Source organism: Hylobates moloch, unplaced genomic scaffold (genome assembly GCF_009828535.3).
Source record: "Hylobates moloch isolate HMO894 unplaced genomic scaffold, HMol_V3 SCAFFOLD_16, whole genome shotgun sequence".
Lineage (NCBI taxonomy): Eukaryota > Metazoa > Chordata > Mammalia > Primates > Hylobatidae > Hylobates > Hylobates moloch.
In genome coordinates, this window is record NW_026652291.1 from 29,452,077 (window position 1) to 29,474,757 (window position 22,681).

The 22,681-nt window shown below is 41.9% G+C and overlaps 1 protein-coding gene across 12 annotated transcripts in view; it reads right to left on the reverse strand.

Annotated features, from left to right (window-relative positions):
- Positions 1–3,483: 3,483 nt before the first annotated feature.
- TTLL5 (tubulin tyrosine ligase like 5) overlaps positions 3,484–22,681 on the reverse strand; it is a 292,965-nt gene continuing 273,767 nt past the window's right edge. For all 12 annotated transcript variants that reach the window (XM_058429488.1, XM_058429490.1, XM_058429486.1 and 9 more), the window contains one exon: positions 3,484–3,887. In XM_058429488.1, the coding sequence (XP_058285471.1) occupies positions 3,816–3,887 (72 nt within the window). In that variant the 3' untranslated portion in view covers positions 3,484–3,815. The remainder of the gene's footprint in view (positions 3,888–22,681) is intronic.

The following is a 22,681-nucleotide window of genomic DNA, read 5'->3' on the forward strand; positions in this document are numbered from 1 at the left end:
GTGGCAGATAATCTGTCAATCACCAAACACATTGCTTAGCACAACCCCCCTTACACAGGGGGCACACCGTGCTGACTTCCGCCCGCTGAGAAGACTGCACTATTGCTTGTGCATCTTTCCTTCTTGCAGAGTATATTATTCTCAGAGACACAGAGGCAGTGGCTCAGATTGGCAGAAAGCACATACGAATTTGACCTCCAGACACCTGTGGGCAGGATCCCTTGGTGTGAATCCTTGCTTATGGAAACATGGTTTATTTACTAACTATAAATTACCAACATCACTGTTTTCGAAAATCTCCCCCCACCTGTATCAATCAGTTGAGAATGAGAGAAAATGTGTATGGCAAATGGCCTAAAAATATGAGGCTAATTCTGCTCTCAGGCTAAGCCTAAAAGAGCTAACCAGGAACCGCTTTTCAGACTATGGCCCTCTTGTCAGGGATCTGGGAACCATAGCTCTCTTTTGAGTGAGGCCATGGATCCCACTGTGGTATGGACGTCCACGTGGGGCAGCCATCCACAGTGAGCAGGCACAGGGCGATGGGCCATCTAGCAGCTCCCAAGAAACACATTCCTCTAGTGAGATCATTTTGCCACTGGTAAAAGAAGTCTATCTGAAGCTAAACTAGGCAGGCTGAAGGATGTGTCTGATGTGTTCGTGCCTGTGTGTGTGTGTATGTATGTGTGTCCCTTGTTCCTTGCTGAGTTCTTCAAGACTGAAGTGAGTTTGGTCAGCACCTTTTTTCCCCTGCTTTGTCCACGCCCAGCCAATTCTAAGGGTTTCTCTCTCAGTCTTCATCCCATGTGGCACCCACTGACTTCCACCATCGTTCAGAGGGCTATGTCCCTGTCCTAAAATCCTGGCTGGCGGGATTATACTCCATCGCGCTCCAGGGAGCACAGGGGCACAGAGAGGGGATGCAATAAGCTCAGCACATCAGCCACGGGCTGCTGCTGTCCCAGCATCAGTCTATTCACCTCAAGACCATTCTCAAATTCACTGGGCATGATAACTCCCAAGGGTTTATTAAAAATGTACAGTTTCAGGCTGCAGCTCTAGAGGTACCTTTAGGACTGCAGTAGGGTCCAGGTTGCCTCAAAACTATTAACGCATTTTGAGAAGTGGTGCATTATACCTGACATCACTTGTCCTTACTTGAGGCTTCAATATAGAAAAGGGAAATAATAATTTTTTTGGCCCCAGATGAACCCCCCCCCTTTTTTTTTTTTGAGACGGAGTCTCGCTCTGTCGCCCAGGCTGGAGTGCAGTGGCGCAATCTTGGCTCACTGCAAGCTCTGCCTCCCGGGTTCACGCCATTCTCCTGCCTCAGCCTCTCCGAGTAGCTGGGACTACAGGCGCCCGCCACCACGCCCGGCTAATTTTTTTGTATTTTTAGTAGAGACGGGGTTTCACCATGGTCTCCATCTCCTGACCTCGTGATCCGCCCGCCTCGGCCTCCCAAAGTGCTGGGATTACAAGCGTGAGCCACCGCGCCCGGCCATGAAACCCCGTTTTTTCCAACTTTATAGCATATCGCTAAAACATTGGCCTGTGGTTCATCCTAATGAACGAAGGCAGCTAGATACATTTCCTGGAGTATTCCAAAGAAAACAGAACATGGTGCGATTACAAATGGTCTTTTTCTTCAGAGCTCTACTTGTAGGTTAGGCAGCAGACACAAATAAGGACAGGGGTCTGGAGTCAGCCCCCCCATTCTACACATCACTGACAGGTGCTACAGAAACTTGAATCACTGTCTTCAAAAATCGACACTTGTTTTGGGGGAGGGTAAAGAGTGACACTGGAAATATCACTTCCGTTGGAGGAGGGCTGATAGGATGTCTGGTTTATTGCCAAGTGAAGTCCAGTCCCAGTAAAAATGACTTGAAAGCACTTGGACACATGAAGGGAGACATCTGGCGTCTTAGCACCTGATCAGCATATGGTAAGTGCAGTAAGAAATTAGCTGGAAGACTTCATTCTGATTGGTTATCTAGGGCAATTTCAAGCATTATAGTCTAAAATTTCTTTTACTGGGCTCATACTCTTTTCCCTTGTCACAAGATTCACATGATGAGTCCTCCCAAACCCCTTATTTCCCAGTTCTACACCTCAACAGGGGACTATGGAGGAATTCTAATTTGTCCCCTAATCAACTTACAACCAATTGAGCAAATAGTTAAGGTGGTCCTGAAACTACTCTCCAGTCCCGGGGACATTTGGAATGCATTCTCACTTCTCTCCTGAAACCCATAGACCTCATCCTTCACAAGCAAACAAAATGCGTCCATGTGCCCAAACCTATGTTTTCATTCACTAAGAAGGCAATAAAGTCCCTTTCCTGCCCTTTTAGATGTCAATTTTCTTTTTCTTTTTTTTTTTTTTTTTCAGATGGAGTCTTGCTCTGTCGCCCAGGCTGGAGTGCAGTGGCGTGATCTCGGCTCACTGCAACCTCTGCCTCCCAGGTTCAAGCAATTCTCCCGAGTAGCTGGGATTACAGGCGCCTGCCACTGCGCCCAGCTAATTTTTGTATTTTTAGTAGAGATGAGGTTTCGCCATCTTTGCCAGGCTAGTCTGGAACTCCTGACCTCGTGATTCACCCGCCTCGACCTCCCAAAGTGCTGGGATTACAGGCGTGAGCCACTGCGCTCAGCTAGGTGTCAATTTTCTTTTTGGATTTCAACATGGAGTCCATAGGACCCTGCTGAAGAAGCCCCAGACTCTAGGTTCTCCCCCAATAACTTCCTAGGGCAGCTAAGTTAATCCTTCAGTGGATTCTGCCGTCCAACTCTCAACCTCAACCTTTTCTCTAGCAGAAGCCAGAGAGAGAGGACATAGGAAAGGGGAGCAAGTGAGAGGGCAGAGGCTTGAGGGGAGAGCACTGGGGCTGTGCTGTATCATTCAGGTGAACTGTGAGGTATGCAACATGCAACTGGATACAGGGCTCAAGCCACTGGAAGCCCACGCTGTGAGTAAGCCTGCCTGTCGAGGGCTGATAATGGAGACATCTGCACATGCCCGCTCCCCAGGTGCGGGAGCTGCCTTTGGGAATAGCCTGGACCCACCATCTGCTGAAACGAAATGTAAAAATAAAACATCTCTTTACAGCTCACATTTCTAAAATGAAGTTTAAAACATTGCACAGCCACAAAGTAAAATAAAAAACTGGTTCTACTTCAGTCCTGTTTGTGAATATTGATTGTTGGGAAATTAGTAAAGGGGAAAAAAAATAAAAATAGAATTACTTTATTAATCTTTGAAATCAGTAATTCCAAAGCGTGCCTTTACCCTGGCTCATGTTGTCAACAGCACACCGATTTGTCTCCTCTCTCTAGGAAACTTGTGATGAATGCTCTTCTTTCCCCCTAGATCCTCTGAAAAGGGAGGAACAACTTTGGCAGATGATGATGTTGAAATTTTAAGCTTGTACAAAGAAAATAAAGCTTCATACTGTAATCTGGAAAAGAAGAGGAAGCAAAATGCAAATAGCCAAAGAGCCTCTTTTATATCATCTCTGTGCAGCAGCAGTAAAGGGACAGAGAAGACCTAAGCAGTTCGGGGGCATGGGGCAAAGGGAAGGTAAAAGATACAAGTGTGCTCTGACGGGGTATAGAATGCATCAGCTGAATGTCCCCACTGCCAAGTTCCATCAAAACCCAGAAGATCTGCTTTCCTGTTGTCCCAGTGAAAGTCTGCATTGGCTGACTGGCAACCATCTACTGCTACTTCTGCTCGAAGGCTTTGGGGACTTTGAGGCAGCAAGAAAAAATACTATGGACCCCTTGAAGTGCTGGTGGATGCTTCACCCTCAATCACGCACCCAAGAGTGGTGAACAGGTTGTTTCTCTGTGTGTTTGTGGTTCAAGTTTTAGTGTGAGCAGGATCTGAAAAAGAGAAAGGCAACCATGAAATGAATTAAATGACAGCATGGGGTTTTACTTACAGGCAGCAATGTCTGGTTTATCTAACATCACTGAAGAATAAAGAAGTGGTGGCCCAAATAAATGAAGTTCACCTCTTAAGTGCAAAGCTCTTTTTTTTTTTTTTTTTGAGACAGAGTCTCGCTTTGTCCCCCAGGCTGGAGTGCAGTGGCACGGTCTCGGCTCACTGCAAGCTCTGCCTCCCGGGTTCACACCATTCTCCTGCTCTCCTGCCTCCCGAGTAGCTGGGACTACAGGCGCCCACCACCCACCATGCCCGGCTAATTTTTTTGTATTTTTAGGGGAGATGGGGTTTCACCGTATTAGCCAGGATTGTCTCCATCTCCTGACCTCGTGATCTGCCCACCTCGGCCTCCCAAAGTGCTGGGATTACAGGTGTGAGCCACCAGGCCCGGCCACAAACCTCTTAATTTTAACCACTTTTGTTGGAAATCTTCCTAAAATACTCCCAGTTCTACTGCTGTTTCTTTTCTGTGTTGTTCTCTTTCCTTTTTTTTCTTGGACAAAAACATTTTATCTTTTGCTTTTCAAATCAAAAAATGCTAAATATGTCCATCCTTTCTAGAAACACAGTGTATTATTAGCATTTTTAAAGTGCATGAAAAAATTCTTCCGTGGATGCTTTTGAGTTTTTCTAAATTTTCCCTCAATGTCAGATTGTCTACCTTGCCTTCTCCTCAACCCCTCAATCCCAACAATATACACCTATATGCCCACCATCTAGTTTAAGAAAAGGAACTTTACCATGACCCTGCATCCCTGCTAGACCCTCCCAATTCTTTCCCGTTCTCACCATCCCGAATTTTGTGTTTATCCTTCCCTTGTTTGCTTTTAAAAAAATAGGTTTATGATATTTATACCCCTATATAATATACTGTTGAGTTTTATGTGGCTTTAAATTTTGTAGTGCTCCTGTGATTACACATGCGATCTCAGTATACTACTGGTAGAATTTCTTCGGGTATACACTTAGGAGGGGAATTGCTGGGCCATAAACACTTGCATCTTCAACTCTCTAATGCCATCTTATTTTCCAAAGTGATTATACAATTTACACTCCCTCTGGCAGTGCATGAGCGTCCCCACTTCTCCACACCTCTACATGTGGAGCAGTATTGCCTCAGTTTACAGTTTCTGTGAATCACATGAGTATTCAATGGTATTCCACTGTGGCTTAATTAGCATTTTCCTGATTAGAAATGAGGTTGAGCATCTTTCCAAGTACCCATTGTGCATACATGTTTCTTCTTATATGAAATGTGTGGATAGGCCTTTTGCTTATTTTCCTATTGAATTGTTATTGATTTTTTAAAAAACAGCTTTTTTGAGATATAATTCACATATCGTACAATTCATTCCTTTAACATGTACAACTCAACAGCTTTTAGTATATTATATTCAGAGTTGTGCATCCATCATCATAGTCAATTTTAGAACATTTTGATAACCCCAAAAATAAACCCCATACTTCTTCGCCACCACCTCCTACATCTCTCATCCCTCAGCTATAGGCAACCATTAGTCTAGTCTACCTTCTGTCTCTATAGATTTGCCTATTCTGGACATTTAGTATAAATGGAATCATGCAATGGTCCTTTGGGACTGGCTTCTTTCACTTAGCATAATGTTTTAAACGGTCATCTAAGCTGTAGCATGCATCACTACTCTACTCCTTTTTTATGGCTGAATAATATTCCACTGTGTGTATAGACCACATTTCATTTATCCACTCATCAGTTGTGGACATTTGGGTTGTTTCTACCTCTTGGCTATTATTAATAATGCTTCTATAAACAATGATGTACAAATATTCGAACTATGTTTTCGTTTCTCTTGGGTATAGATACAGAAGTGGAATTAATTGCTGGGTGATATGGCAACTCTTTGCGTAAACTGTTTAAGGAACTGTCAAACTGTTTCCAAAAGCAGTCACATCATTTTACATCCCTCCCAACAGTGCATGAAGGTTCCAATGTCTCTTTTCCATTACAGCCATTCTGGTGGGCATGAAGTGATAAACTGCTGTGTTTTTTCTTTTTTTTTGGTACAGATGGGGTCTCATTGTGTTGTCCAGGCTGGTCTCAAACTCTTCGGCTCAAGTGATCCTCCAAGCTGGTGGCTCATGACTACTGTGGTTTTGATTTATTTCCCCCGTGGCTAATGATATTGAGGATGGTTTTATATGCTTCTTGGCATGGTATATCTTCTTTGGCAAAACATCTGCTCAGTTCCTTTGCTCATCTTTAAACTTGAGTTGTCTTTTTAATTATTGAATTGTAAGCGCTCTCTATGTATTTTAGATACAAGTCCCTTGTCATATACGTGATTTGTAAATATTTTCTCAATTTCATGGATTGTTGTTTTACTTCCTTGATAGTGTCATTTGAAGCAGGAAATTTTAATTTTTGAGGATGTCCAGTTTGTCTATTTTCTTCTTTTGTTCCTTACGCTTTTGATGTCGTATCTAAGAAACTGCTTATTTAATTTTAGAAGTTCTTTGCTTAAATATCTGGATACTAACTTTTTGGTTTTTATGTATTACAAACATCTTCACCCAGTTTGTGACTTGTCTCTTCATTCTATGGTTTTTTGAGACAGGGTTTCGCTCTGTTGCCGAGGCTGGAGTGCAGAGGCAGAATCATGGCTCACCACAGCCTCAACCTCAGGGGCTCAAGCAATCCTCCCACCTCAGCCTCCTGAGTAGCTGGGAGCACAGGCATGAACCACCATGCCTGGGCTAGTTTTTAAATTTTTTGTAGAGACAGAGTTTTGCCATGTTGCCCAGGCTGGTCTCGAACTCCTGGGGTCAAGAAATCCTCCCACCTTGGCCTCCCAAAGTGTTGACTTTACAGGTGTTAGCCACTGTGTCCTGCCTGGTATTTTTTTAAAGAGATTGTTTTGTAGTTTATTAAGATAAGTGCTATTCAGGATAAAAATTAGATTGTATTTAGACATGTACTTAACAAGTGATCTTTTCAGAAAAGGTTATTTATTTATTTATTTTCGAGACAGTGTTTTGCTCTGTCACCCAAGCTGGAGTGCAGTGGCATGATCATGGCTCACTTGCAGCCCCAACCTCCTGGGCTCAAACGATCCTCCTGCCTCAGCCTCCTAAGTACCTGGGACCACAAGCATGTGCCACCATGCCTAGCTAATTTTTTTTCTATTTTTTTGTAGAGATGGAATCTCCCTACATTGCCCAGCCTGGTCTAAAACTCCTGGGCTCAAGTCAGCCTCCTGCCTCAGCCTGCCAAAGTGCTGGGTTTATGGGCACAAGCCACCACACCTGGCCCAGATAAGGTTTTTAAAAAATATTAGAAAATCCAGGACAGTCACCATAAAAACAGGATGGATTAAAAACAAAAAACGAATTTTTTTTTTTTTTTGAGACAGGGTCTTAACTCTGTTGTCCAGGCTGGAGTGCAATGGCATAATCATAGCTTACTGCAGGCCGACCTCCTGAGCTCAAGTGATCCTCTCACCTCAGTCTCCTGAGTAGCTGGGACCACAGGCATGTGCCACCAGGTTTGGTTAATTTTTTTTTTTTTTTTTTTGAGACGGAGTCTCGCTCTGTCGCCCAGGCTGGAGTGCAGTGGCGCAATCTCGGCTCACTGCAACCTCCGCCTCCCGGGTTCACGCCATTCTCCTGCCTCAGCCTCTCTGAGTAGCTGGGACTACAGGCGCCCGCCACCACGCTCAGCTAATTTTTGGTGTTTTTAGTAGAGACGGGGTTTCACCGTGGTCTCGATCTCTGACCTCGTGATTCGCCCGCCTCGGCCTCCCAAAGTGCTGGGATTACAAGCGTGAGCCACCGCACCCGGCCCTGGTTAATTTTTAAAATTTTTATAGAGACAAGGTCTCCCTATGTTGTCCAGGCTGCTTTGGAACTCCTGGACTCAAATGATCCTCCCTCCTTGGCCACCCAAAGTGCTGGGATTACAGGTGTGAGCCAATGCACCCGGCCCTGACAAAGGTTTTTAAAATAAAAAATTTCAAACATACATAAAAAATAAAATAGTATAATACACTTCCGTGTTCTCATCATCTAGCTTTGATAATGATCGACGTCCTACCATTTGTTTCATCTCTTCACATTTGTTTCCTGGAGTATTTTCAAAGCAAACTCAAGATAACATTATCTTCAGAATCTATCTCTGATGAATAAGAACCAAAGTGAAAAAAAACTCCCACAATATCTTCATGGCATCTTAGAAGTTCTTAATTTTAACCAGGTTAAATTTATCAGTTTTTACCTTTATGGTTTGCACTTTTTGGGTTTGATTTTACAAGCCCTTTCCTTTTACTGTGACTATAATGATCTGGTCCTCTAATGTATTCTTAAAGATTTACACTTTTGCTTTTCATATTTAAGTCTTTAATCCAACCTGAAATTGTCTACAGTTTGAAGCACAGATCTAATTCCATTTTTTCCTACACAATAACTGATTGTCCTAACGTTATTATTGAAGTCTATCCTTCCCTCCTCTAACTGCAATGCATCTTGTTCGTAAGTTATTTCCTATATAGAGACCAGTTTTAGGTTTCTCTATTTTGTGTCAATATCACACTCTCTTAAGCATGTTGGCTTGATGGTAATTCTTGTCATCTGGTTAAGACAAGTCACACACAGCCTCCTACTGGCATCCCCATTCTTTATAGGAGTATAAGGGTTCTTCTGTCTTTCATATAAACTTCAAAAAATAAAAATAAACAATTAATACCCTCTCAAATATACAAATCAATTTTAGGGAGAACTGACATATTTACAAAACCGTAACTGGAATTGCTCTGGTAATCCTTCCACTCCCTCCAGCTGCTTTAACAACTTTTAACCTTACTGCTCTAAAGTATGATGTGTCTAGGTGTGGATTTCTTGTGATTCACTGCAATATGTGTATCTTTCACTAGTTCTGGAAAATTTTTAGCCATTATCTCTTCAAATATTGTCCCTTTCCATTTTTTCTTTCCAGAGCTCCAATTAGATATTTATTGGGCCTTCTCAAATGGCTTTCCACCTCTTTTTCTTTCTGTGCTGCATTCCCGATCATTGATTTTTCAATTTATTATTATATTTTTGAGCAGAAGGGAATGTTTATTAAAAAACTTTAAGAAGGCCAGGTGCAGTGGCTCACGTCTGTAATCCCAGCACTTTGGGAGGCTGAGGCGGGCAGATCATGAGGTCAAGAGATCGAGATCATCCTGACCAACATGGTGAAACCCCGTCTCTACTAAAAATATAAAAATTAGCTGGGCATGGTGGCACGCGCCTGTAGTCCCAGCTACTCAGGAGGCTGAGGCAGCAGAATCACTTGAGCCTAGTGGGTGGAGGTTGCAGTGAGCCAAGATCGTGCCACTGTACTCCAGCCTGGCGACAGAGCGAGATTCCATCTCAAAAATTTATATATATAACATATATTATAAAAAATATATATTGTAAAATAATATATGTAATACATATTATATAACTATAAAAGCTTTAGAGCAGGAACAAAAGGAAGGAAAGTACACTTGGAATAGGGCCAAGCAGGTGAATTGAGAGATCAAGTATGAGGTTTGACCTTCTGACTTGGGGTTTTATATGCTGGCATACTTCTGGCGTCTTGCATCTCTTCTCCCCTGGTTTTTCCCTTGGAGTGGGCTGTCCACATATGCAGATGCAGTGGTCTGCTGGCACTTGGGAGGTGAGCATGCGCACTGTGTTTACTGGAGTTGTACGCATGCTCACTTGAGGCATTCTTCCCTTACCAGCCGAATGTCTCTAGGAGGTCATATGCCAGTTAAAGGCCGCCATTTTGCCTCTTAGTGCACATGCTCAAGCCCACTCCCCCAACTCCTGAGATCTTATCAGGAAGCTACTAATCACCAGTTTCAGGTTTTTCCTATCTATAAGGAGCCTGCCTTTCCCTGGTGCTGGCTGCAACTGATTATTATTTTAGAGAGACAGTTAACAACTGCCTGATCATCACCTGATGGTCACCTGACATTCCTGGTTGCGGTGGGAGGGGGTGGGGCAGGAGCCCTCTCTCGCCCTGCTCATGTCTGACTACCTACTGTAACCTTTCCTGACTCAGGAGTCCAAGATCCCAATTCTTTGGGGAAAATGGATGAAGGTCAGTCTTCTGTAACTGCTTTCCACTGCCAGGTGGTAGTTGGCTGTTCTGTGGGTTTTGGCCTGTTGCTAGCTGTCAGGGCAGGGTGGCTCCGTGGATTGGTGAAAGTGGGATCCAGCCAGGCCCAAGCCCAAGGGAGACAGGGGCAAGATTGTGCCTTTGTTTGTTCCACTGATGGGCAGTCTAGGGGTCCTTTGTAGAAAGGTGACTCTTGAATATTGAGAGGATGGTGTCCCTCACGGAGGATCATCTGAAGCTTGATGGCAAATAGGGAATGTATTCGAGTCACACAGCAAAGTATGTTACCGGTGGAAGGTTTCCAAGTCATATGGCACCAAAATATGTTAGCAGCAGTGAATCTGTATCTGTATGGGTCTGCTGCAGCCTCAGTTCTTGCCTCCTCAGAAGAAAGAATTTGACTGAGGGGCATAAGGCAGAAGAATAGACCAAGGCAAGTTTTAGAGCAGGAAGGAAAGTTTATTAAAAACCTTCAGAGCAGGAAGGAAAGCACACTTGGAAGAGGGCCAAGCAGGCGACTTGAAAGACAAGTGCCCAGATCATGTCTTTAAATACATCTTTGAGTTCATTAAAGCTCTCTTCAGTGAACTGGGTCAAATCTGCAGGTAGGCCCATCCACGGATTTTTAAACTTTAATTATCATTATTTTCCAATTCCCAAAGAGCTACTTAGTTCTATTTCAAATCTGCTTGGTCATAACTTTAATCTTTTGGTTTACTCTCTCTTTTAATTTCTCTAAACATATGAGAAAATTTATTTTGCACGATTTGGCAATTTCAATATCTTAGTCTAACACTGTTATCTATTATTTTGCTGGCTTTGCTCATGGTGCCGTTTATTTGTTTTGTGATTTTAAACTCTGATCTCATAAAACTTTACCTGTGGAAATTATTTGAGGTTTGAGTTGGAGGAGGATTCCTCCAGATAAAATATGCATTTGTTTCTGCTAGGTGCCTTAGGACCACCTTAAACTCTCAGTCTGAAGTTTTTCAGGCTGCCTCCGGAATGTGAATTCATGCCCAAGCTTACAAGGGGTCCAGCGTGTGGTTATAAATTACCAGGGGAGACTCCCCTTCTCCACTCCATTTAGCACCAAGTTTCCAGATAGGCAGTTTTCTTTCAGTGCCTGAGGGACTGAAGGGTGGATGAGAGGGAGTTTATTTCTAGTTGACTTACATATGGAGACTATAGCTGGCACTCTGGGGTCCCAGGCTAGAAGGGTCTCCTACTAGACTCCTCACCTTAAGATTTGCCTATTGTCCCTTACATCCTGCCATAATTCTGGTACAGAGTCACTTCAATCCTCACTCCTGCCTGGTGATCCAGTGATGGGGTCATAAGAGCAGGAGAGGTATACAGAACAACAATGTTACTGCATTTTTCCCTCACTGCCTCTATGACCACGACTACAGCCCAGCTCTTCCCCCACACCCCCCTTTTTTTGTGGGACTTTGAAATACCAGCCACTGAAATTAACCCATCTTTATTTTTGCTTTAATGGCTTGGCCTGGAAATTGTCTTTTTTTGGCCAAATGTCTACAGATAATACTGTCTTTATACACTCACTTGGCATTTATGAAATAAATGAAGTTATATCTTATTATGTTAGTCCTAAAGTCAACAAGCAACACAAACATAAAATATATTCAGAACTACCCCAAAAAGTCTTAAAGCACCTGTAAAATACATCATGCCAGTTCGGCAACTATCAGGGAGTCCAACAAACACACTTATACTTCCATGCTTCTGTTCTTTCGTTAGCACCCAACTAATGTGACTGGCTTGTGTTTAGGGCCATAGAGAATGCAAGTATTTTTAGACATTGTGATCAACATTTGCCAAGGTAAACTGCACTATGAGAATCACCTAGGAATGAAGAACCATTAAAGCCAAGAGCAGATTCACATCTCATGCTCATTTGGAAGCATAAGTTACCTGAGAGGAATGGTGGAGAGACTCTCCTAAGCGATCTAAATCATTGTTTCTTTTATTGTTTGGAGGGACATGGGGAGGGACTTTGTCTTGCATATATTGCTTATTTTCACTGCTACACTCTTAAATGCTGAGACCGCATCTTACAAATTTTCACATGACCCAGGGCACCCAGCATTTTGCCTTATAAATATTTACATGAAAGCTGCTTGGTAAATAGTTGATTGACTGATGATCAATAGCGCTGTTACCCTATGGGTGCCAAAAGACTTCCAACTAACAATACAAACTAGGCTTCTACAAACAACAAAAGGCCTGATGTGGTAAGTGGCAATCTGTACTTCCAGGCCAGCTTTTTTTTTTTTTTTTTTTTTTTGAGACGGAGTCTCGCTCTGTAGCCCAGGCTGGAGTGCAGTGGCGTGATCTCAGCTCACTGCAAGCTCCACCTCTCTGGTTCACGCCATTCTCCTGCCTCAGCCTCCCGAGTAGCTGGGACTACAGGCGCCCGCCACCACGCCTGGCTAATTTTTTTGTATTTTTAGTAGAGACAGGTTTCACCATGTTAGCCAGGATGGTCTCGATCTCCTGACCTCGTGATCTGCCCACCTCGGCCTCCCAAAGTGCTGGGATTACAGGCGTGAGCCACCGCATTTTTATGAAATCCTATGACTCATAGCTTTTTCAGTTCAGAAAAAAAAAAAAAAAAGTTCATCACGAATTCCCTGCTGATAAAGAAGGCCCCAAGCCAGGCAGGTGTGGTGATGCATGCCTATAATCCCAGCTTAGGAGGCTGAGGAGGGAGAATCACTTGAGCCCAAGAGTTCAGGATTCAAGACCAGCCTGGGCAACACAGCAAGACCCTGTCTCTAAAAAAAAAGAAAAAAGAAAAACAGAATACAGTAAAAAGAAAAAATTCCTATCTGGAAAATGGGACAAATAAAGAAGGCCCAAACCTCAAATGTTATGAACATATAACCAAAGTTATTTTTCTCCCTCCAACGTCTGAAGTGAATAAGAAAAATAAAATTAAAAACTTAATTTAAAATATTACCTAAATGCAAAGACGTTTACCTCTTAGATTTGTCCCTAAGGCCTTTCCAACTGATCTGGGCAGCCCTGGTAGTATCTTCTGGCAACATTCTGGTTTGATAAGAAAGGAAGTGAATGAATCAATTTATTTATATCCTGAGTGACATCAATAGAAACGGACAGCTGGGGTGTGTGGGCCAACCTGCTGCCCCTCACCTTCCTGGGCATAGCTCCAGTATGTAGGAATGAATAACACAGGCACAAGAGCATCAGATCCATTTCATGAAACCCTGCCTGGGTGTCACAAAGGCGCCGGGCACAGCTGCAAGAGGTTTGTTCAGAGCAAAGACAGCCCAAGGAACTCTGCAATGCAGCCACATGGGACATGGGAGCTGCTGACTACAGCAGCACCACCAAGCCCTCATGGCCTCCCAGAAATCCTTTTTAATTTCTCATGAGTAATGCAGGCATCTGGTTCAGTTCAGATGCTAAAACCAACAAGAGCTCAAGTGTCCATCTATGGGGGAAGATTTCCTTTCTACTCACAAATGAGTGTTGAATAATTTTAATAAAATGCTATTTTAAGGAATTCTACTATAAAGAATTATAGTCATTAATACAACAAGCCTAATTCTTCTAAGAAAAATGCACATAACTCATTTCTGAAGATATATTTAACTCTCACGAACCTGTAAAAAACCATGTTCCCCTTATTCTGGATCATTTTATTATAATAAACCCATCAGATGGGCATGATAACATTTGATCACAGAATACAGAGATATAAATCTCTGAAAGACTTTCAAATGTCATTCAGTGAAAAGTGTTTCTTTTTGCAACTACATTTAGATATAAGTATCCTAAGGGAAGACTGATTAACATGTTTGACAGAGGTTTTTTGGCATAAGAATACTTAATAACCACCCTTTTATGAAAATTTAAAAATTTTAAGGCTGACTAAAATCAAAGTTCTTGGGATCTAATTCTATGATGTATCTACCACGCTAGTTTCGAAGCATAACCTACTGGAGTATATCTGGTGTGTTTTTATATAAACATGTAAAACCTAGATTTATAAAATAAATGACTGAATTATTAAAAGGAGAGTGACTTATTTTATGAAGAGTTTCTTTACTTTCTTAAAAAGATTTAATTTCGGCCGGGCGCGGTGGCTCATGCCTGTAATCCCAGCACTTTGGGAGGCTGAGGCGGGCGGATCATGAGGTCAGGAGATCGAGACCATCCTGGCTACCATGGTGAAACGCCGTCTCTACTAAAAATACAAAAAATTAGCCGGGCATGGTAGCGGGTGCCTATAGTCCCAGCTACTCGGGAGGCTGAGGCAGGCAATGGTGTGAACCTGGGAGGCGGAGCTTGTAGTGAGCTGAGATCGTGCCACTGCACTCCAGCCTGGGCGAGAGCGAAACTCCATCTCAAAAAAAAAAAAAAAAAAAGATTTAATTTCTTTACAGGGAGCTCTGGTAATGAAGAGTGGTAGAGTAAAACAATGCTACGAGCTATAAATTGATTTATGCTATTCACAAGCCTCAAACCTCTGAGATTTAAGGATAATGATTTTTGTTTTCTGCTCACTGAAGAAAATCTTTGGTGGGGCATTAGAATGGATTTTTATATAGCTTTGAGTTCAAAGATTGATGGTAGGGGTGGATTTTGTCTCTTCTAGAATAGCTTCCAGTCTGATAAAAATTCAGCCTCATTCCTCCTGTAGCAGATGCAGCATTAATGAGTCAAAGAGGGTGCTAAATACCAGTTCTCTATCTGAAGATTAGAAGAATAGCACTTTCAGTTACCTAAAGAAGGTAAGAATTAAATGGTGCAGCTGGGCATGGTGGCTCATACCTATAATCCCAGCACTTTGGGAGGCTGAGGCAGGAGGATCACTTGAACCCAGGAGTTTGAGACCAGCCTGGGCAACATAGAGAAACTCATCTCTACTAAAAATAAAATAAAGTAATTAGCTGGATGTGGTGGTGCACACCTGTGGTTCCAGCCACTCAGGGGCTGAGGCAGGAGGACTGCTTGAGCCCAGAATTATGAGGCTGCAGTGAGCTGTCATCATGCCACTGCACTCCAGCCTGAATGACAGAGTAAAGCTGTCTAAATAAATAAATGAAATGAAATGAAGGGACTCTAGACCAGTGACTTTCAAACTTTTTTTCTGACTCCAATGCATAGTAAAAAGTACATCTCACATTGTCACTGAATGCACAACCATCTTTATGACTTAAATAAAATTCCCATAATACTTGCACTTACTTTTACTATAGATAGACCCTGGTATTCTTCTATTTCATTCTGCTGCACTGGGGTGGGGATGTGGGGCAATGATGATTGTGACCAGTGGTGTGCTAGAAAACATTGAACAGGCTCTCTATGATAAAACAAATGAAAGCTCCAACTTTGTGTTCTTGGCCAATTTCCACCACTATGGAGTTCAAATAACCAACACAAAGTTACTGAAGGCAGAGTTGGGAAGGGACACATTCCACCAGCTCTTGTGAGCCTGGTTGTGACCCGTTAAACTGATTGGGTGACCCACCACTAGGTCATGACTCACAGTTTAACAATCACTGCTCTAGAGTATAGGCAATCAAGCTCTTTACTAGTTCACAGGAAGCTGAGAGTGGCCAGTCTATATTGTTTCCAGGAGGTACTGAAAGAGATCTCATGTGCTAGGGATGACAAGCCTCTGGGGCATTACAGGAAGACACTCATGCCTACTCTGAACTACTGTGCCTTCAGCCTCCCTAAAACTGATCATCTTGGGAAACTGAGATTTACCAGCAGTAACCTTAGGAAAATTGCAATCTCTCTGTGCTTCAGTTTCTTCCTCTGTAATATGAGAATAAAAACGTGTGTACCTCACTGGATTGCTATAAGGGCCAAATAAGGAAATCCATATGAAAGCATTTGGAGAATTATAAAGGGCACTACAGGTTATTATTCATGTAAAATGATTCAATTTAACAAAATTTTATTCACAGGCAATTAACATAAAGTCATCTGTCTTGGCATCTGAGCTCACTGATCATTCCCATCCTGGGACTCCGAGTTTCTGAAATATCCAGGTGTCTCTCAAGGCTGTCTCCATGGGCTCCCCCACTGGCTCCTTTTCCTCCATCCTTTGAAACTTGCTGCTAATCCTTAAACTCGTTTTCTTGGAGAATGCATCCACTCGCAGTTTTAACAAGTATCTCCATACAGATGATTGCTCAATTCTACCTCTGGCTCCAACTTCTCCCTCTCTTTTGAGAAAAACCTAGCTGAGTTTAACGTTCAGTCATCATCGAAACTTGACTTTGAAAATTCTAACAGTATTGTCTGTCCCACTCATCCATGATGCTAATTTTATAAATGGCACTAGTATTATCTCAGTTACCAATGTTTAATTTAAAACCACATCACACCCATTAGGATGGCTACTATCAAAAATACAATAAACATTAAAAATAACCTAAAATAACAAGTGTTAGTGAGAATGTGGAGAAATAGAAACCCTTGTGTGCGGTTGGTGGGAGTGTAAAATGGTACAGCTACTACAGAAAGCAGGATGGTGGTTCCTCAAAAAAATTAAAAACAGAATTACCATACAACCCAGCAATTCCACTTCTGTGTATATACCCAAAAGAAATGAAAGCAGGGACACAAACATATATTTGCACACCCATGTTCACAGCAGCATTATTCACAATATTTAAAGGTGGAAGCAACTCAAGTGTCCACTGATGGCTGAATGGATAATGTGGTATATACATACATTAAATTATGTCTCAACCTTAAAAAAGGGAATTCTGATGCTTGTTCCAACACAGATGAACCTGGAGAACACTATGCTAAGTGAAATAAGCCAGTCACAAAAGGACGCATACTGTATGATTCCACTTATATGAGGTACTTAGAGTAGTCAAATTCATAGAGACAGAAAGTAGAATGGTGGTTGCCAGGGGCTGGGGGCAAAAGGGAATGAGGAGTTATTGTTTAATGGGTACAGAGCTAAAGTTCTGCAAGAAGAAAAAAATTCTGGAGGTGAACGGTGGTGATGATTACATAAGAATGTAAATAGGCCAGGCGTGGTGGCTCACGCCTATAATCCCAGCACTTTGGGAGGCCGAGCAGGTAGATCACAAGGTCAGGAGTTCAAGACCATCCTGGCCAACATGATGAAACCCCGTCTCTCCTAAAAATACAAACAAACAAACAAAAATTAGCTGGATGTGGTGGTGCATGCCTGTAATCCCAGCTACTCGGGAGGCTGAGGCAGGAGAATCGCTTGAACCAGGGAGTTGGACGTTGCAGTGAACTGAGATCGCGCCACTGCACTCCAGCCTGGTGACAGAGCGAAACTCTGACTTAAAAAAAAAAAAAAAAATGTAAATGTACTTAATGCCATACACTTAAAAATGGTTAAAACAGCACATTTTATGTTACATATATTTCACCAGAGTTTTAAAGATGTTAAATAATTATGGACATTGATCTAGCACTTATTCTGCTCCAGTGTTATATGAAGTGCTTATTGCATGAATTGTTTTATAATTTAACTCTGCATTTGTATAAGAAGCTAAGGGTGGAAAGTAGGGAAATTTACTATTTTTGTCTGCCTAGTGACACTTCCCATCTGCTTAGGGTTTCAGCCCCTTTCTCTTCCTTTGGGAAATTGCTCCCCACTTCTTCTATTCCAACCAAGCTATTTGCCAGGCTACAAATGTTAATTCCATATCCTCTTGATCACAAAAGTTGATGCAAAAATGATCCCAGGCCTGGCCAAAGCCTGAATGCCCTTGGCCACAGCAATTACTTCAAGAGGTGGTCTTATTACCCAGGCCAAGCCAATCCCAGTCCTTCTTTGGGAGTTATATATATATTAAAGTAGAAAGAGAGACGCTTCCCTCACTCTGTGGTCACTGCTGGGAAGAATAAGATGGAAGATGCTCAAACCACACCCTTCCATCTAATCTTGCCACATGGAAGAGGCCATATAATGCAAGAAATAGGGAGGTCAATGAAGCTGTGATGAGAAATACAATGCGAGGAAGAGAGATGGATGGAAAGACGTGAAGCAGAGAGGGAGGGAGAGCAAGAAAGATCTGACTACACTTTAAGACAAGCCAGAGAAAGAGGAGAAAAACTCGAAGGTAGAACTGATCCGATGCACCCCTCAGGAGAAGGGCCATTCTAATCTTTGCTGGAGCAAAGTAACAGACATTTCGTAGAAAATTAATCTTGGAACTCTCTATTTTCTAAAGAAAATCCAAAGAAGGAATATATGTCTCCAGTGTAAAAACATGGCAGTAAGAAGTATTTCTCATATGATTGTTATGATGATTAAGTGAAAAAAAAATCTACGTAAAAATTACAGCACCTGGGATACACCAGGTGCTCAATAAATAACTGCTATTCCTACCATGATTTTTCAAACTATAATGACAAAAAGGAGAGAGAACCAGAAAACTCAAATTACTATTTAAGAGAATAAAGCATGAATTTAAAGGCTATATGCAGTAACTTAAGTGTCATTTCTTCAAGGGTTTTCTCTTTTAAAAACTGTTCCTATTTGTGTGGTTTAAAAGTCATCTAGGCATTATTAAAAAGAAAACAGTACAAAAGATTATGGAGTTAAAAGTATTTCTTCTACCCTAGGCTCTTGGGTCTCCATCTCAGAGGCAGGCAGCTGCCTGTTACTGGTTTGCATAGGTGTGTGGCTCACCCTTCTCAGGACTGTCTATGCACATACAAACATATATTCCTCCTCCCCTTTTTATATGAAGGGGAGCATAATCTACAGTGGGTTGGGTTTTTTGGGGGCATCTTTTACTTAACAATATCTCTCAAAAATTGTTCCACAACAACATAAACATCCACTTTCAAGAGAACTCTTTAGGTAATCCATAGAAATATCCAAATCCCAACACATCTTTTTAGTGTGGGTCTTGTGGGATCCTCCCACCATCCGTCTCACTCTCTAGTTTCACAGCTTGTTGTACAGAAAACTGAAATGGGCCCTAGAATCAGCCTGTCATCTTGTTATCATGCAACCTGGAGATAACAGGAAACAGCTTCTTCCTCTCTTAAAGGCTCACCCAAGAGAGAGTTCCAATGAAGCAGGAGCTAAATTATTGCAGCTGAATATGTGGAGATGTTATTACTATTGACAGCTCCTTAGAGCTCTCTGAAAGGCAAAGGGAGAATTTCCCCTCATATTAGCATCATTCAAGAAACCAACGAGGGCTGTTGGTGAAAAGAAGTTTGACCTTGGTTGGGAATAATGACAGCTTTGCCACATAGACACTGATTGTTAGACAAACACAAGACAATCGAGCTGACAATGCTACTAATTTTAGAGGCTAAAGCTACTGGGAATTCAGTGTACTTACTGAGGAATCAGATGTCAGCTCACTATCACCACAAAGCAGATGTCCTCTGGATCCTTTGAACTAAAGCTTGGGTTCAACAGTCCCCAATCCTTCTCTTGTAAAGTTCTTCCTATTAGTTCTTAAAGGCTCCAGAATATGACTGCTACTTTATATTTATCTCCCAAACTAATCCATGCAGCCCCTTAACTGTTTTCTTACTCTTCACCGGATGTTCTTAAAATCTCTTTGGGTATTCTGGTGCACCGCATGCCCGCCCAGAACCCAGTCTCGTTTATTCCCTTTTTGTCCATTAACAATGAGAGAATGATCAGAGCAGTTTCTCAGCTTTTTATGACCTATTCTCCATCAGCCAAGATTGTCTTCAGTTTTACCTTCTGCAGTGTATGAAAGCTATATTTTGTTTTCACTTTCCATACATAGATTACATTATAGTTTGACTGTGCTTTTTAACTAATGATAAACTTTATCCCTCCTTCCTTCCCCCCACCTCCTCTTGGTATGCAGCCCTGGATGAGAAGCACCATATTCAACTTAAGCATTTATTGATAATACCATTTCTCTTCAATCTAGTCCATTAAAATGTTCTTCTTCATCCCCCAGAAAACTTTGTCTTAAATGTCAAAAGTTTTTATCTTACAGATCACAACAATCTTAGGTTCACAGAATGAGAGTATAGCCTATAGATTAAGTTAGTTGGAGTGCTCATGTATTTGGTGAGGTTGAATCTACAGTATCATGTAAAAGTTGCCAATCTGTCCACCTCTTAATGCTTTACTTTAACTTATTTAAAAGCAATCCTAAACTAGTACAGCAGGCAGCCTTTTAATGACCTCTGTGACTCCTCCTCCTGGAAGGCATACCCTTATGTAATCGCCTCCCCTTGTGTGTGCACCGGAATCACTTCTAACAAAAAGAATATTGCAGAAAGTATGGGATGTTACTTCCAAGATTAAGTTATAAAAAGATTGTGGCTCCTGCCGTGGGAGCTTTCTCACACTCTCATGGCTTTCTGGCTCAGGGGAGGCCAGCCACTATGGGATAAGCCAGCTGTATTCGCTTGCTAGGGATGCCATAACAAAATGTCACATACTAAGTGGCTGAAATAACAGTAACTCATTTTCTCACAGTTGTGGAGGCTCAAAGCCCAAGGTGGAGGTGCTGGCTGGTTTGGTTCCTTCCTTAGCTTGCAGATGGCCACAGTCTTGCTGTGTCCTTGCATGGTCTTTCCTCTATGTGTGCAAATACCTGGTGTTTCCTTGTGTGTCCATATTTCCTCCTCTTGTAAGAAGTCACACTGGAGCAGGGCCCTGCTGCATGGCCTCATTTTAACTTTATCACCTCTTTAAAAGAGCTATCTCTACATATGGTCACATTCTGAGGTATTGGGGGTTAGGGCTTCAACATATGAATTTTGAGGTGGACACAATTCAGTCCATAACAGCAGCCTTTAGAGAAGCTTAAGTGGAAAGAAGCTTGCCAACAACCACAACTTGGAAGCAGATCCCACCAGTTTATTCTTCCAATGAGACCACTGCTCCCAGCTGACAGCCTGACTGTAACTTCATGAGAGAACTTGAGCCAGAGACACTCAGTTAACCTAAGAAGTCTGATCCACGGGAACTGTGAGATAATAACTGTGTGTTTATTTTTTGAGATAGGGTCTCAATCTGTCGGCGAGGATGGACTGCAGTAGTATGATCCGGCTGACTGCGGCCTTGACCTCCAGGGTTCAAGCCTCAGCCTCTCCAGTAGCTGGGACTACAGGCACATGCAACCACACCTGGCCTGGCTAATTTTTTAATTTTTTTTTTTTTGTAGAGATGAGGTCTCACTCTTGTCCAGGCTGGTCTGGAACTCCTGGGCTCAAACAATCTTCCCATCTTGGCCTCCCAAGTGCTGGGATTATAGGCATGAGCCACTGTGCCCAGCCAAATATTTATTGTTTTAAGCCGTTAAGTTTTCAGGTAAAATTTATTATGTGGCAGTAGACAATAATACAATAACAACCTCACCTATCAATAAAAAACTGTATTAACTAGAATGCTTGGGCAAAGAAGATTGGGGCTACTTGAACTTTTCTGTGAATTGGGGCTAAAGTCAAATATTTCTTTGCTTCAAACTTTGCTACAAATGAATCAGTGTACTTTTCTGTCAAAGTAACCAAGTCTTTGCTGACTGAAGACTGAGACTGTTCTAGGTGTCACTTGATAGTAATAAACAAAAAACAACACCAACAATGCTCTCACAGGCAGTATCTCATCCAGCTTTCACAGCAACCTCATGAAGAAGACAGGACAACTATTCCGAGTGCACAGCAAAGCACCTGACACATAGACGCATTAAAAATATTTCTAAATGAACGTATTTCCATTTCACAGTGACAAAACAGTCTAGAGAGGTTAACTAACTCGCTTCAGAGTGCACAGCTACTAAGTGCCAGGAATGAGAATAGAAGCTACTAAGTCCAGAGTTTTTCTACCACAGCAATTCACCTTATGTATTTGTTTGCATCTTTCTTCCTTGAAGTCATGGGTTAAAACATTAAAAAAAAAATAAAATGGCCTGTTAACATTCTATTTTACTTTTTATTCCCCCACAGAGGCTGTGTTGAGATGAATGAGAAGTAGAGGCAAATGGCAAAAAACTCCATTGTGAAAATGGTGAATTCATAAGTACAGACATATACACCCTAGTTTGCTACTGAGTCAATTCTAAAAGATTTGTATAAAATCTCCTTATCTTTTTAACATCAGTGTATAGTGAAGTTAATACCTTTAGCTTATTAAAGATAGGTACTCCACTCTAAGCCTGTTTTTTGGTTCCTCCCAACCCCAAAGTTCTGGATGAATGAAGTAGAATAGCCTCCAAATATCAGAAAAAAAGTTGATTACAAAGATGCATGGAGTTTCTGTTTCCTCTCAGAAGTCCAAAGGACACAAGAAGTACAGAAGTAGTTATTAAAATACCCATAATTTACAGGATATGAATATTGCATAGTTGATCTTACCACTGTACAGCCACTTATTCAGTGAATGCTAAACCTTACAATAGCAATAGAAATTTATCTTTTATCCCATATTTATGTATTGAATACCTACTATATGCCCAGTACTATGAAAAGCACTGGCGATATAGAGGTGAATGACATAATCCCCAATCCTTTTGGGACTTAATAATCTAGTGGTAGAGGCCAATAAGTAAAATAAAACAAAACATTTTAGCAAATTCTATTACAATGGAAGGCAAAGGGTGC